This window comes from Phalaenopsis equestris, unplaced genomic scaffold, assembly GCF_001263595.1.
Source record: "Phalaenopsis equestris unplaced genomic scaffold, ASM126359v1 Scaffold000174, whole genome shotgun sequence".
Taxonomy (NCBI): Eukaryota; Viridiplantae; Streptophyta; class Magnoliopsida; order Asparagales; family Orchidaceae; genus Phalaenopsis; species Phalaenopsis equestris.
Window position 1 is genome coordinate 1329505 of NW_018164616.1, and position 14632 is coordinate 1344136.

At 36.0% G+C, this 14632-nt stretch overlaps 1 protein-coding gene and 1 long non-coding RNA gene across 2 annotated transcripts; both read right to left on the reverse strand.

The window, feature by feature from the left end:
- Nucleotides 1-2431: 2431 nt before the first annotated feature.
- Nucleotides 2432-8915, reverse strand: LOC110022206 (probable calcium-binding protein CML49). The gene is made up of 5 exons (XM_020721033.1): nucleotides 8248-8915; nucleotides 3751-3797; nucleotides 3481-3656; nucleotides 3358-3376; nucleotides 2432-2738 (listed from the first exon to the last, which is right to left on the reverse strand). Exons 1-5 carry the CDS (start codon nucleotides 8813-8815, stop codon nucleotides 2634-2636), a joined length of 915 nt encoding a protein of 304 aa, XP_020576692.1. The 5' UTR covers nucleotides 8816-8915; the 3' UTR covers nucleotides 2432-2633.
- LOC110022207 lies at nucleotides 7318-8238 on the reverse strand. Its single transcript, XR_002293743.1, has 3 exons — nucleotides 7703-8238; nucleotides 7545-7602; nucleotides 7318-7455 (listed from the first exon to the last, which is right to left on the reverse strand). It is a non-coding gene; the product is annotated as an uncharacterized LOC110022207 (long non-coding RNA).
- Nucleotides 8916-14632: the final 5717 nt, after the last annotated feature.

Consider the following 14632-nt stretch of genomic DNA (forward strand, 5'->3'; position numbering starts at 1 on the left):
TGAGTAGTTGTCTAAAAGATGATGGGTGCATCTGTTTCTGCTCTCTTCACCTTCAGTGCTAAGGTTTGAAAGTCACCCAAAGACCAATAAGGTTGTAGATGAACCACCTTACAGATGGCGAGCTTTAGTCCTTTCAAGTACCTCACTATCGTATGTTCCTCTAGCTCCGTCAGATCACAGTTCAACTTAAGTTGCATAAACTCCATTGGTACTCATCCACTGATGGGCGCCTCTACTGTAAATGGTGGAGCCTCAAGAAAAGATCCTAACAGTAGTGTGTGTTGTCGCATCTCCCTCTTCATATTCTCCCAAGTAGTAATCATGCTCTGTTCTTTTCTATTTATCTCCCTCTTCAGGTTCTCTCACTGCAATGAGATGCTCTTCTTTATCTTGATAGCATCAAGCTTCACTTTTTGATCATATGACACATCCTTGTTTAACAAAACTCTCTCAACAGTCTACATGCACTCTATTAGCTTATTTGGATTCATTCTCTCCTCAAAATCTAGTATGTCTACTTTCACTCCCGAGTCTCTTTATCCTCTAACTGACATTTTAACTCTCGGTCTCCTCAGATATCAAATCCCAAAGCAATGTGTCCTATCTTTTTCTCCATTGGGATCAACCCTAAATAAGGGATTAAGGTGTTCCTCTCTCTCTCAGACCAATCTTGCCCGTCCATGGGTCCTTTCCACAATTTTCATCAAGCTGTTGTAGCACTGAAGAACTCGCCATTGTATCTCTTCCAAGATAAGCTCCTGATCGAAATTGGTGGCGTGGTTAGGGTTTAGGGTTTGGGTTTGGATTTGGGTCTGTGGAAGAATGAATATAGGGCAATTTAGAGTGAGAATGAAAAATTTTGGGTGGAGCTAGGTTTAAGTAGTGGGGCATTTGGTAACCTAAAACAGGACTAGAGTTAAGCTAGCTCCGATATTAAATAATACCAGAGTTAACACAAACAACAATAGAAAAGCAAGTATTATTACAGAAAAAAATCAAATAAGCGACTACAAATAAATACACAATAAAATAAAAAATAACAATAACACAATATAAACTGACATTAAGATTTGAATTGTGGGTTGTAGAGGGCGGCTAAGTAGTCCGAAAATAATGGCCGGTGGTTGGAATGGGGTGAGCGACGAGCAACAAGTAGGAGTGGTTGGAAAGGTTGTATGTGACCGAAAACAGCAAGAGAGAGGGTTAGATTGTAGATCCGCAGTGGCAAGGGGTGATAAGGACAACTGAAAGGGTTGTGGATTGTTGGAAGCAGCAAGGGGAATGGTTGGAAAGCAAGTCGACAATGATAGAGGGTGGTAAAGACAGCTGGGAGAGTCAACGAAGGGTGGTAAGGGCGGTTGGGAAGAAAACAATAGCGAGGACTACGGATTTGGGAAGGTTGAAACAAATGAAACTGAAAAAAAAAATAGTCCATATATGTTGTTTGACTGCTTCAACAAGGAGGAAGGATGGTCGCAGCGAAGGGATGGTTGTTACGGAAGGGGAAATCGATGATAATCACCACCTCGGAATGAGATACAGTCAGAACACCACTCAATCTTACATACAACTCTAGTAGAAAAAATTCCAAAATATCAACGACTGCCTCGACATTAAACAAAACCCCAAAACAACATGCAGGTAGCAACGAAAGGTGGTGAGGGCGGTTGGGAAGAAAACAATAGCGAGGACTACGGATTTGGGGATTTGGGAAGGTTGAAGGAAGGTTGAAGCAAATGAAACTGAAAAAAAATAGTCCATATCTGTTGTTCGATTGCTTCAACAAGAAGGAAGGATGGTGGCAACGAAGGGATGGTTGCTACGGAAGGGGAAATTGATGATCACCACTTCAAAATGGGATACAGTCAGATAACCATTCGACCTTAGATACAACTCTAAAAGAAAAAAATTCGGAAGTATCAACGACTGTCTCGACATAAAACAAAACCCCAAAACTAACCTGAAATCTCAGAAATACAAATATATAACCAAAGGATGACTAGGAGTGAATCCCACTCCCAATAGGTGGCAAGTCCATGTCTAGTAGGGTCGACCTGTCCTTACTACGCTAGGACTAAACAATACGGTGGTGGTAATTATCACACCCTCATGCGAGAATGTGATCCAGGGTCCCTTTTGATGCCCCATGGAAGGTGGTATGTATGTGAATGCCCTTGTTTTTTATCTAATGATTGAAAGAAGACTGGCAAAAGTAAAATTATTTTGCCTCATGGTGCATCTCCATGATAAATATAACATACAAAGCAAATGCAGTCAAACAGATGGGATCTATTTTACAAAGGTTTACTTATATTTCACTGAAATGCAACATTTTTTTTGATTGACACGTACCTGTAAGTTAAGCCTTAAACTCAAGACATAATAAACAAAAACAAAACACCGAACCACTTAGTAAAATAAACTAAACACATGACCTCAACACAATTACATACTTTAAAATAAAAATTGCATCACATAATAATCTCAAAACAACGAACACAAAGTCCAAAATGCAACAAAGAGTGTCATAAAAGTTCATGACATGAAATAAATGAAGCATACTCAAAACAAGCTCAGCGAACCTAAAGCAACTCAAAGATCGTACGCAAGCCAAAGGCTGCAAGCCAATACCACTAGGCTATGAGGAATGGGAGCACTGTAAGCATGAAGGATTCATAGGTGAAAGTTGCAGATCCAGTGTACGTTGTGTCTTTTTCCTTGAATTTATCTGTCAAACCCTGCCAAATTACATCACAACACAGTCAATTACTAAACTCCATCGACAACAGACAAAATTCCTGATCAGATGACAAAAAAAAGGGCATTTACATACATAACACCCAATTCCTATGTATTTACATGTCTAACACCTAAAGTTTACTCTTTACATTTATAGCACCCAGACCTTTCATATCACATAAAAATTGTCACTATTTTTTACTTTCAAAAAGTGAAATACACGGTTTCATGCATAGATAAAGTGGAATATATGTTAAAATTGAAGTTTAAGTGTGAGATATGTAAACACATAAGAATTGAGTGGTATGCATGTAAATTTTCCTTACATAAATAAAGATTTACTTACAGACCATGTAATTCATCTTATGTGTTTACATATCTAACACCTACATATTAATATTAGCTTATATAACACTCAAATTGTTAACATTACATCAAAAAATACCATCAATACTAACATCTTTAAATTAGAATACACATTTTCATACATAAGTTTTGAAGTGATTAAGAAACTAAAGTGTTACATGTAAAAACATCAAACTTTATGTGGCAAATATGTACATACATAAAAATAGTATGGAATGTATGTAAATCCTCATAAAAAATTAGAGGCAGTACCTTGACAGTGAGGCAGCATCTGTAAATCAAAATAGAACATCCAAAACATTTATATTAGCAAAATTGTTTAAAAAAAAATGAATATTCTGAAAAGAAGAGTGAGGAGAACGAGAAGGATCGTACTCGATGAAGTTATCATATTCGATCGCCCTGTACTTGCCATCACTTTTGTCGAACTTGGCAAGAAGCAAATCAAGAACAACAGGGGAGACTGCATAGCCCAGGCTAAGAAGGGCTTCTCGTAGCTCCGGCGCATCAATCCTGCCGCTGCGATCACGATCGAATCTCTCAAAGATAGCCTGCAGTCATGCCCATTTATTAACACTATGAACTACCCAAATGGATGAGTAAGTCTGCTGCATATAAACTTCAGTAAAAATATAGCATGATTACCCTCCAGTTCTGAAGGCTGTAGAATAATGAGGTGAATTCCTTTGGACCTGAGAAATAATTATAATGAATGATGAGGTTTGAGGACTAGTATAATATCATAGGATCTTCTGAGTGTTTTGCCTCAAAGTTGTCATAGTCACGCCCAATGAGAAAGACGATGATTACATAAATAACTAGTATGATAGAATATTCAAGAGTAAACATGGTAAAGATATGGTAATATGTTGTGCTGCTATGAAGACAAACGTCATGCAAGACTTCACAAAGTTCGTCAAATCAGGCTCATGGATTTTGTTTATGGCCACAACTAATCTTCCAAAGTAGATACAAACAACTCTCCCTTCAGCAACATATCCAAGAAGTTGCTCCGTATAAACTACTATTGTAATTCATCATAAAATAACTCATTAATATCCATTTGCAGCATAGTCCAACCATGATTGAAAACTGTAAATAAAAGAATTCTACCCGTATTTAATCATGCAACAAGCCAGAATGTGTCAGAATAGACTATGGATGAGAGTACTTCACGGCGATATATCGATCAATCATGATAAAATTTAACAGTGAAAACACAACGAGAAGCTATTGGTTGGGGCTCTGGAGAATGAACAACCAAATAAATATGAAGACTAAGAAGAGAATCCAATTCAACATCCATAGTGCATATCCATCTAAATAATGAATCTAGAAATGCGTAAGGATTAAATAGAGGGAATGAAAAAGTGTAGAACAAAGTAGATAACTGATCAAATGAAACATGGAGTGAATAAGATGAGCAGTAAGTTATCTTTTATCTCTTTACAAGTTAGAGGGCTCATCAAATGGTGGATGGCACAATTGAATCTGACAATTTCTTGAAAGTGTTGTGGGTAGAGGTCAATATTATTGAGAGTATGCCTGTAGAGGCATGGAGGTAGAAAAAGGAGCATCTGAAGTAAGAGAAATTGATGACAAAGAGAGCTAGGAGGGAAGGGACTAAAAAGAAATATGTAGTTTCATGAAAGGTATCCACGAAGGTATATAATTTTAAATAAGAGAATCATAACACTAATAATTTTGATGATTGTAAAAGTTCCCAAGGAAGATGCCCCAAGTGATCCATAAGAAGATGTTTGCAATGCTTTTAAAATTAACAGAAAATTTTTCAGGATGAGAGCTAGGTTTCCCAAAGAAGTTATGAAGGAACAAAAATTTTTTTCAACTAAATTTTTCTTCTTTCTTTTACAAGCTTGGTTTAGTGAGCATCACAGAGAAAAGGTGTGGATCAAAAATTAAGCAAAGTTATAAGAAATATAAATCATGCAAAAATTGTATATCCTAGGGGTGAATCCACCTAAAAGTAAAACTACGAGACAAACTTGCTATCTGGATTCCAAGGATACTCATCAAAACTAGGCTCTATACAAACTCAGACAAAATGGATTCACCAACAGACTTGCTAGTAGATTCTCAGAGCAACTCACATAGCCAAGCCATTGGCATCATTTTGTTGATGACTAGCAGACTCGCGGGTGGATTAAAAGAGAAAACATCCATAAAAAACTCGAGGAGAACTCATCTGAGCCAAGGGATAGAATCACCTCACCGAATGATAACCTACTATGTATGGAGAGGACATTTAACCAATACTTTAAGAGGACCTAAGGACCCTAACACTCGATGGTCATCTACATTGAACAACCGATTAGTCCTAAAGACCAACTATTTCACTTAGTCTAAGAAATTGTTTGGATTGTAAAAAAATGTAGTGAAAAGTAAATATAGTGAAGTAATAAGTGAGTATTGTTGTTTGGATGAATACACCACAAACACATGAATTTATAATTTTGTATTTGGGTGACTACAATAAGAAATGAATGAACCATAAAATCCTTGAAGAGCAGCCGATGATATCAATCGACTAGTGATGGACAGTGGTGGCCGACAACTGTTGATGGTAGAAGATCGATGACCATAGCGAAGGAGGACGTGAAACGGGGTAGGGGACAACGATCGACAGATGAAAAAGGCTAGCTAGTGGTGGTTAGCAGTGGTGGTCAACAGAGGCAACTAGAAAGTGGTTGTTCGTGGTGGTTGCAATGATCGCAATACTTGCGGCGACTACAATGGCGTTGCCAACAACCGTAAATTGCAATGTGCATGAAAATCGCCCTACACTAAAAAAATACTAAATTCATTGCAATTTTACACTGAAATTATCTTTCCTCAATCTAAAAACCCAAATTTTCAAAGCACCTATATTTGGAATAGAATACCTCCTTTGCAACAAATCAAATAGCTCTTAAGTCGAAGTTCGAGTAAATATTAAGGCTACATGATTTTTCTATATTTATTATAAGTGCAGCTCATTTATAGCTTTACCTATAATACACGAGACCAAAGATTTATATCTATAAATAAAAGATTTTAGGGAAAGTTGAGGGTTTTGAGTCGTCAGAGTCATTGATTATGAACTTTTGGTATACCTATTTGAGCATACTTAGTAGATTTCCCACTGTCTGAGTTATAGGTTATGTATTTTGAAATACTCAATTGAGCTTAGCAAATTTCTCTCTCTTATTCTATATCTCTCTTACCTTTCAAGGATAACTTACGAACAGAACAAGATCCAACAATAATGATAGATATTACCAGTTATATAGTGGTGAGAAAGATTTCAAAACATAAAGATTGTATCTAAGTTTACTTTTATTTAGAAAATATGTTTATCAAATATAAAATTGAAGCACTTGGTGTATTTTAATCACATATATATTTTTTCATAAACAGAAAAATGAAAAGCTAAAATAATAATTTTTTTTTCTATTTGAAATAAAGCTAAATACTAGTAAAATAGCAAAACAAAACCTAGGTGCATGAACTAATATTATTAAAAGATTAAGTGATAACTAATTGTCATAACATCAAATATTTTGTATGATCATACAAGAAAATGTGGGTAAAATGAGGATATAAGTTATAAAATTAAATTTAGTAGATTAAAATGCATAAGTATTTTAAGAGTATAACTTGATAAGAGAAGATCATTGAGTCTTTCTAAAATTAATAAACCACAACATGCCTAGCTATGATATAACTACTTATTGGCCAATAAATGAGCTATCGAAGATCAATTAAAGTTTAATAGAAATGAGGATTTTAAGATGGATGTGCGATAAAGTTAATATTGATAAAGTGATGAATAGTTATGTTAGAAGCACAAAATATGAGATGGAATAATGGGGCGAGTTGATAGAATTAGAATGGAATGATTTGGCAACAAGCAAAGACAACATAGGTATGAGTTGTAAGAAATGTTTGTACAAACTAAAATTAAAACCTCATTAACAGGAAAAAAAAAAGATTCCTAAAGCCAACGTCAAATACTTTGGATAAAGCTAATGATGATTTAAATGACTTATTATAAGTTGTTCCTTTTAGATTTTACAGAAAAACCTTTATTTAACTATAATTGGTCATATTTGTATTAACATGGACATGCAAATAAAATGAGTCAAAGCATACAAACTCGCAAAACCACATCAATTTCATGAGACTAATTCATTTGTACACTTATGTAGGGATTATAGTATTATGTACTAACGGACCCGACCAGCATAAGCAAAGCATAAGTGACTGACTCACCTATGCTTCTGTTGCAGATCTTGGATCAGGGTTCTAGCCAGATCACCCTTTCCAGGCATTAAAAATAGCAAGTTGCTCCTAAAAATCTAAGTAGGTCGTGGATTAAAATCAATTAAAACCAACTAAAATCAACAAAATCATAGAAGAGTGGTGGCTTAGTGTTATACATAGACGAATAATCCCTTATGACGAGCCAAGAGCGTAACAATCATCTTTTGCATAATCCTTTGGACCGGATCAAACAATTTTGGTTAGATTTGACATTTCAATTTGATCTGGAAAAAAAAATTAAAGAAGACAGCGAGCTGGACAAAATATCCCGCACCTGCCGGCAAGTCAGGTAGACTACTAGCGTTGTGAAATTAGCATTGCCCTTTTAGCTGCGGATAAAAAGAAACCCAAGGATTGTTGAACTATATCAAAATGAAACCCCCGACCGTATTTTTTTTTAACCGGCTAACTCATTACTTGTATTCTACTAAGCAATGCTCGATCGAGGCTACCTCCAGCACTGAACAAACGCATGCTTTATAGTACAAGTTCACCTCCATAACCATCAAACAAAGAAATTGAGTCAATATAATCAAATCAAAATCGCAAATTAGGTTAATTCAACTTAGAATAAAACAGGGATCAAAGCCCATCGCTGCAGTAAATAAACCGATTGAAGCAAAGAAGCATCTTCATGGAACACACACAGAAGAAAGGGACGGAACTTCTTTGCAAAGCCTGAAATTAACTGCGCCGAAGAACGGAATCTAAAACCGTAAGCACGAGATTTCTCCTTTCAAACTCCCAAGCATAACAATATGAAACCGGACAAAACACTAATTAGGGTTTTGAGAAAGAAAATATGCGGGGAAATCTCACCAATCTTGCGGATGTTGGACGATGTGAAAAGGTACATAAGAAGGTGAACTGTGCGGAGGCTGAAGCCCTGGTTATAAGAAGACAAAGCACGCTGCAGCTCCTTGTCGTCTATTAGGCCGCTCCCGTCCTGATCAGCAATCTGGAAGCACGCCACCAAGCTCGGGTCGGTTCCCGGCGGGAATTGCGACGGCAGAAGCGCAGCGAAAGGGGTCGCAGCCCCGTACCCTGCTGCTGGAGGAGGTTGCTCGTATCCAACGCCGCCGCCAACTCCATGTGTCTTACCTGGTTTCTCCGGCTTGTAGTAAGGCTCCGATGGCTGGGGAGCGCCGTAACCGTAAGGCTGTGAATCGTATCCACCTGCGCCGCCGCCTCCATGTATCTTACCTGGTTTCTCCGGCTTAGAGTAAGGTGCCGATGGCTGGGGAGCGCCGTAACCGTGCGGCTGCGTCGGCGCAGCGCCATAGGATTGCGGAGGTGCGGCTCCATATGGTTGCGGAGGGGCTGATCCGTATGGATTTGCCGGTGGCGCGCCGTAAGGATTACCGGAGCCCTGGGGATAACCGGCCATTGAAAACGAAGAGAGACGCGAAGATCCGGTAGCTGGAGGTGAGGTATGGGCAGGCGGGCTTCAAAATGGTCGTCTTCGTTTTATATGGAACGCTGACCGATTTCGAATTACGTCTGCATAGCATGTGGTTTGAGTAACTATTGCGTGCGGAGCTGCGTGCGCTCTCCGCACGCAATAATCGCTCGTGGTTTGAACCGGCAAAGAGGTGAATCGGTCCAATCTCTAAACAATCCTTTAGTTCAAATATTATCTAATTTTAGTATTTTATATTTAAATTAAGATTTGTGAAAATATAATGCCTTAAACTTTTTACTTAAATTATATCTCAAAATATTCAAAAATATTATATTAAATTAAAATATTATTAATTGAATCAATAAAAAAATATGATGATATATTATTATTCTATTATTTAAGATATGCGTAAATAATTTATATATTTATTACGTCATGATTCAACTTCCTCGTGAGATCATTGAATCTTGAATATTTTCTCCAACCAAATGGCTAGTTGTCTCTAATTAATTAAAATAAGAATATGTATACACACAATATAAATCTCAAGAATTGACATATATGATATTTAAGTTTTGGTATTTATTTATAATACTGATATAAATATACATTAATTGTGCGGTATGTGTGTAAGCCACCCTTAAGGTTTATATTTCAGTACTTAAATTTTACAATAATTAAATACGTACTCATTACTCATTGACCAAATCTCGCAATGCCTTGATCAATCAACAACACGGCTTTGTCATTTGACTTTTATTTTAGAGGAGAAGTCTTACAAATCATTAATTTAGTAGAAGAGTTTGGGTTTTATGTCATTACATATTATCTCATTGATTTGTAATATTTGTGTACATCTTACTAAATGGTGAAGTAAAATATAAGATTCATGCGTGCTAGATAATTCTTAACACCTCTCTTGTGTTAAGGAAGAAAAGATAAGAAGTTGATGTTGATGGCTATAATAATTTTAGTTGGCTATAAAAGTTGTAGCTAATTATTACAGTGATTGTAGTTGGTGGTAGTAAGTTATTAATGGTGGTTGACGGTAACCTTGGTGGCCGACACTGAACTTTTGGACCAGTGATAAGTTTCAAGAGTTAAGTTTGATTAGTTTCCCAAAACACTATATCGGACAGACCATATTGATCCGTTGAATTTAGATAGTTTTTTCAACATTTAGGCGTCTTAATGATGTCAAAGTTGAATGATCGTGGGCTCATTGGATTCCTCTCGTTGAAACATTCAATTTAACAAGAAGCATGCCAATTTTTAAGATCATTTAGTCTTTTAATTGATGCATTAAAGCTATTTGATTTACTTTAAGTGTTCGATCTAGGCTGAATTTGAAATTGCATTAGATCATTTTTTTGTGTCATTGAGTTTGTTTTGTGGAGACGCTAAGTTTGGCTATAAGTTTGTTAAATTCAAGGCTCAGATGATCGTGAATGAATTTGGAATGTTTCTTGCACAAAATGTTTTGAGATTTGTGCCTGGGAATACAAACTTTTTGGGGACACATTAAAGATAATTATGCAACTCATTTTAGCATGTTAATTGGGAGCATAGACATGCAATTAAAGAGTCTTGAGTTCAATGCCTTTATAATATCTTATATTGTTGCGTGTTAAAATATTTGTAATGATAGAATGAGAAAAAATATCTTAGCTTTGGGTGAAGATCTAGTGCACACAAACAAACAAAGTATTTCAAAGGAGATATCAAAGTCTTTTAAGTGTCTCAAAGAAAAAATAAACATAGGTTCTGGCCTTGTTGAAATGACCTAGTATGTATATGAGATTAAAAAAATATGTTGTATCCCATGATAAGAGAGTGTAAGATTACTAAGTTGATAACATTTACTTGATCTTCTGTGATTATAATGGATGTTTATAAGGTGTTGATGATCTTCATGAAAAAAACAGTGATGGTTTCCAAATGCTAATAATTATGAGATGATGATCAAGTGACTACAGTAGACATTTGATGGCCAAGTGATAGCTGTCGAAAGATGTCAGTTGGGCAATACGATCAAAGAATGAATGTTGGGCTATGATGGTCATGTGATAATAATGAGGTGAAATTGATGAGATGATGGCAATTAGATGAATGTTATAAAATAATAGTGGTTGGATGATTGTGAACAGGTGATGACAACAAAGGTGGGACAATGCCAATTAGATGAAAACAATCGTTGGTAATGATTGTTAGCATCGACACTAAGGGAGATTAAAATGTAGCATCCGATATCTGCGTCGGTTTTTTCTTACGCAAATATTAATGTCAAAATTTTGACTGATTTACGTCGAAAATCAGGTTTTGATGTTTGCGTCAGATTTTGCGCCTGCTTTGTGGCGAACAATTTGACGCAAATGTTGAATTCAACGCCGAACTGAGATGTTGGATTGCGATGGACTTTGCATTGAAGAAATTGACGCAATCACGTGGGAGATTAACATGTAGCATCTGATACCTGCATCGGTTTTTTCTGACGCAAATATTAATGTCAGATTTTTTACTGATTAACGTTGAAAATCATGTTTTGATGTTTGTGTCGGATTTTGCGTCTGATTTGTGGCGAACAATTTGACGCAAAGGCTGAATTCAACGTCGAACTGAGATGTTGGATTGTGATGGACTTTGCATTGAAGAAATTGACGCAATCACGTATTTAATGCGTCTAAACGGAAAGTCGAAGCAAATTCCGTAGCAAACTCCATTGTTAGAAACGCAAATCTGACTCGAATACCATTAAATTTGTTTCCTGACTCAAAACTCATTTCTACTCCCCCATTCCCGGAACCTTCGCTTACGACCTCCTTTTTTTGTTTCGCCTATATTCGACGAAACGCTCGCGCATCTCTCTCCGTATCTCTAAAAAGCCTCGCCTTTGTGAAGACGCAAATCTGACTCAAATGCTATTAAATTCATTTCCTGCACTCAAAACTCATTTCTACTCCCCCATTCCTGGAACCTTCGCTTACGACCTCCTCCTTTTTTTTTGTCTTGCCCATCTTCGACGAAACGCTCGCGCATCTCTCCGTATCTCTAAAAAGCCTCGCCTTTGTGAACGAACATTTGTGATACAATCACCATCATTAGAGCTGGCCGAGAAGGCAACGACAAGATCGCGACTTACAAAGGCCACCAAAACTCCCATATTTCTCGCCTACCATAAACTATTGAGGAAGGTATGCTTTTCATGATATTTTTTAGGGAAAATTACATATATATAACACCTAATACTTAAGGATTTACCTATCTCACATCTATACTTTCATTTTTACACATGTAGCACTTTACCTATGTATGAAAAGATGAATTTGACTATTAAAAGATGATAATGAGTGTTATTTTTCATATGATGTTTGCAATTATGAAAATTTTTGTGTGAGATAGGTAAATATGAAAGTTTGGGATACTATAAATGTAAATGCCCCATTTATGTGGTAATGGATAATCAAATCCTTAAAAGTATTGAATGTTTTAGATATCGTGTTTCTGCTGCACAAATTTGAATACCGCGGTTAGATATGTTTAGAAGTAGTGAACATTGTTTCTGCGGCACAAATACCGCGGTTAGATATGTTTAGAAGTAGTGAACATTTTAGATATCTCAGAATGTATGTAAGATTTGAAGTTTAGGTATTAGATACGTATATAAATAAAATTTCAATAGTATGTATGCAAATCTCCTTATGCAATGAATTTTGGGTGTTAGCTATGCATATACATAAGTATTGAGTAATATGTATGAGAATCTAGCTATTTATATATATAAGTATTGAGTGTTAGATATGTATATACATTAGTTTAGGTGTTAGATGGGGATTTTATTTGTAGAATTTAAGTTCGTTGGCTGAACTGGTGATTAATGCAATTGAACTATTGTTCAAATTGACATTGATATAGATGGGAATGTCATTAGGAGAATTCATGTTAGTTGGTCGAAGTATTAGAGTAATACATCGGTTCTATTGTTCAAAGTGATTGTGATATAGATGAGAATGTTAATTGTTGAATTCATGTTGTCAACTGATGAGACTTTAGAGATCCCTATATCTGCTTGAACAAGTAATGTTGACCGTAAATATTTATCAATATTGATTAATTTTTATTTTCTGTAATAGTTGCATTGATCTATAAAGCTATATCTATGTTGTAAATGAATATTTGTAATTTGAGGGCTTAGATGTATAACAAATTATATTCATAACGAAAAGAACTCACAATTGTGAGTCTTAGAGCATTCTCTGCGGGTTGCTATAAGTATAAGAAAAAATTCAAAACTTCATTTTGACTCTTACTATTAAAAGTGTGAATTAAACATTGGTTTTAATTTTTACAGGAGGAGTTTGAGCAGCTCCCGGAGAGGTGCTTGGCTACTCAAGCCCATACTTCAGCCAGCAGCAATGATAGTCAGTTTACCGTTGTGTAATCCAAGTACGAGCTTTGAAATCAGATGGTGGGGAAGAAGAAGGAGAGGGTTTATGAATTTGGTATGAATGACATAACCTTCAAGGCCAATGTCTCATGTGGTCCAGTACTTAGTTCCTTGAACTCCTCACAGTCAGATCAAGAGGCCCTTGCCAGACAGGTCGCTATAATGAACAAAAAGCTCTGCTAGTTGCGTGACCAAATGATAGACGACCAACATCGGGGGCTTTTACATATATAGCACACATGTCAAAGAATTTAGTAGATCGCCGGGGTAAGCGGCCAATGACAAAGGTTGAGGAGGAGAAGGAAGATGAGGGAGATGATAAGTAGTTTTTTTTTTTTTATGTTTTCTTTTATTTATCAATATTAGTTTGAACATTTACTTTGAAATTTTTTGTTAATTTTATTATTTATATTTGGGACAATTTGTTACAGTAACTTAATTTTCATTAATGATATATATTTGAGTTTTGATTTGTGCTGATATGGCTGGATAAATGTGGTTGATATGTGAATTTTTTATTACGTATAGATAGTGGAAATGTAATTGCATATATATATTTGTGCTCCAAGTTTGCATTTGATTCGCGTCGGTTTTGCATCGAATAATCCAACGCTAAATTGACAATAATTCTACAGTTCTTCGATATTTTACATCGCAAAAGTTATGGTAATCCGACAGATAATATTATCGGCCGATGTTCTCAAACGCTAAATTAGACGCACAAGTAGCCTAAAAAAATCTGGCGGAAATATGAACCGTCGCAAATCTTTTGCGTCGAAATATTTAGACGCAAAATGGGCTAAACTATAATTATCGACCCTCGATTTACCCGCAAAATAAATCAGACGACATCCGACATAAACCTCAAATATCGTTGGATTTGTATTAGATTTACGCCAGCTATGACCAACACAAATTTGCTTAATTCCTATAATGTGATAGTTAAACAAAGCTCTGGATTTCTTTACATCTACAAACTCTCTTCAAATTCAAGTTTAAATCTAGTTCATGTGAAGCATATGACTCAAATTATAATTTTTTAGATTGACATTTTGATTACTATGACAAAATACCTCAAAACACCCATCAAATGACATGTATTCATTTCTTTGATAGTAGATAACTCAGCATACAAATAAATGTACGAAGGCTATTAATGATGATTAGATCAATCTTTCTTATAAGCGAGAAAGTGGCATGGCCTGAAAGTGACAATCAAAGAGTTTCATAAAGATTGAAGCCATTGATTGATATGCTGAACCTTCTCTTGGAGGTAGGTGTGTAAATGAGCCCAACACGAGAGAGTGTTCCGCTCGTTTATATTTCGAGCTCAAAAAGTGTGTTCATGTTCGTCTCGT

Bases quoted from the DNA above. Each gene is read 5' to 3' on its own strand.
- LOC110022206 (XM_020721033.1), bottom strand. From the start codon at position 8,815: ATGGCCGGTTATCCCCAGGGCTCCGGTAATCCTTACGGCGCGCCACCG. The intron at 3,798-8,247 runs GTGAGATTTCCC...ATTATTTCTCAG, and splicing joins GTCCAACATCCGCAAGATTG to GTCCAAAGGAATTCACCTCA. The intron at 3,657-3,750 runs GTAATCATGCTA...GCATGACTGCAG, and splicing joins ACAGCCTTCAGAACTGGAGG to GCTATCTTTGAGAGATTCGA.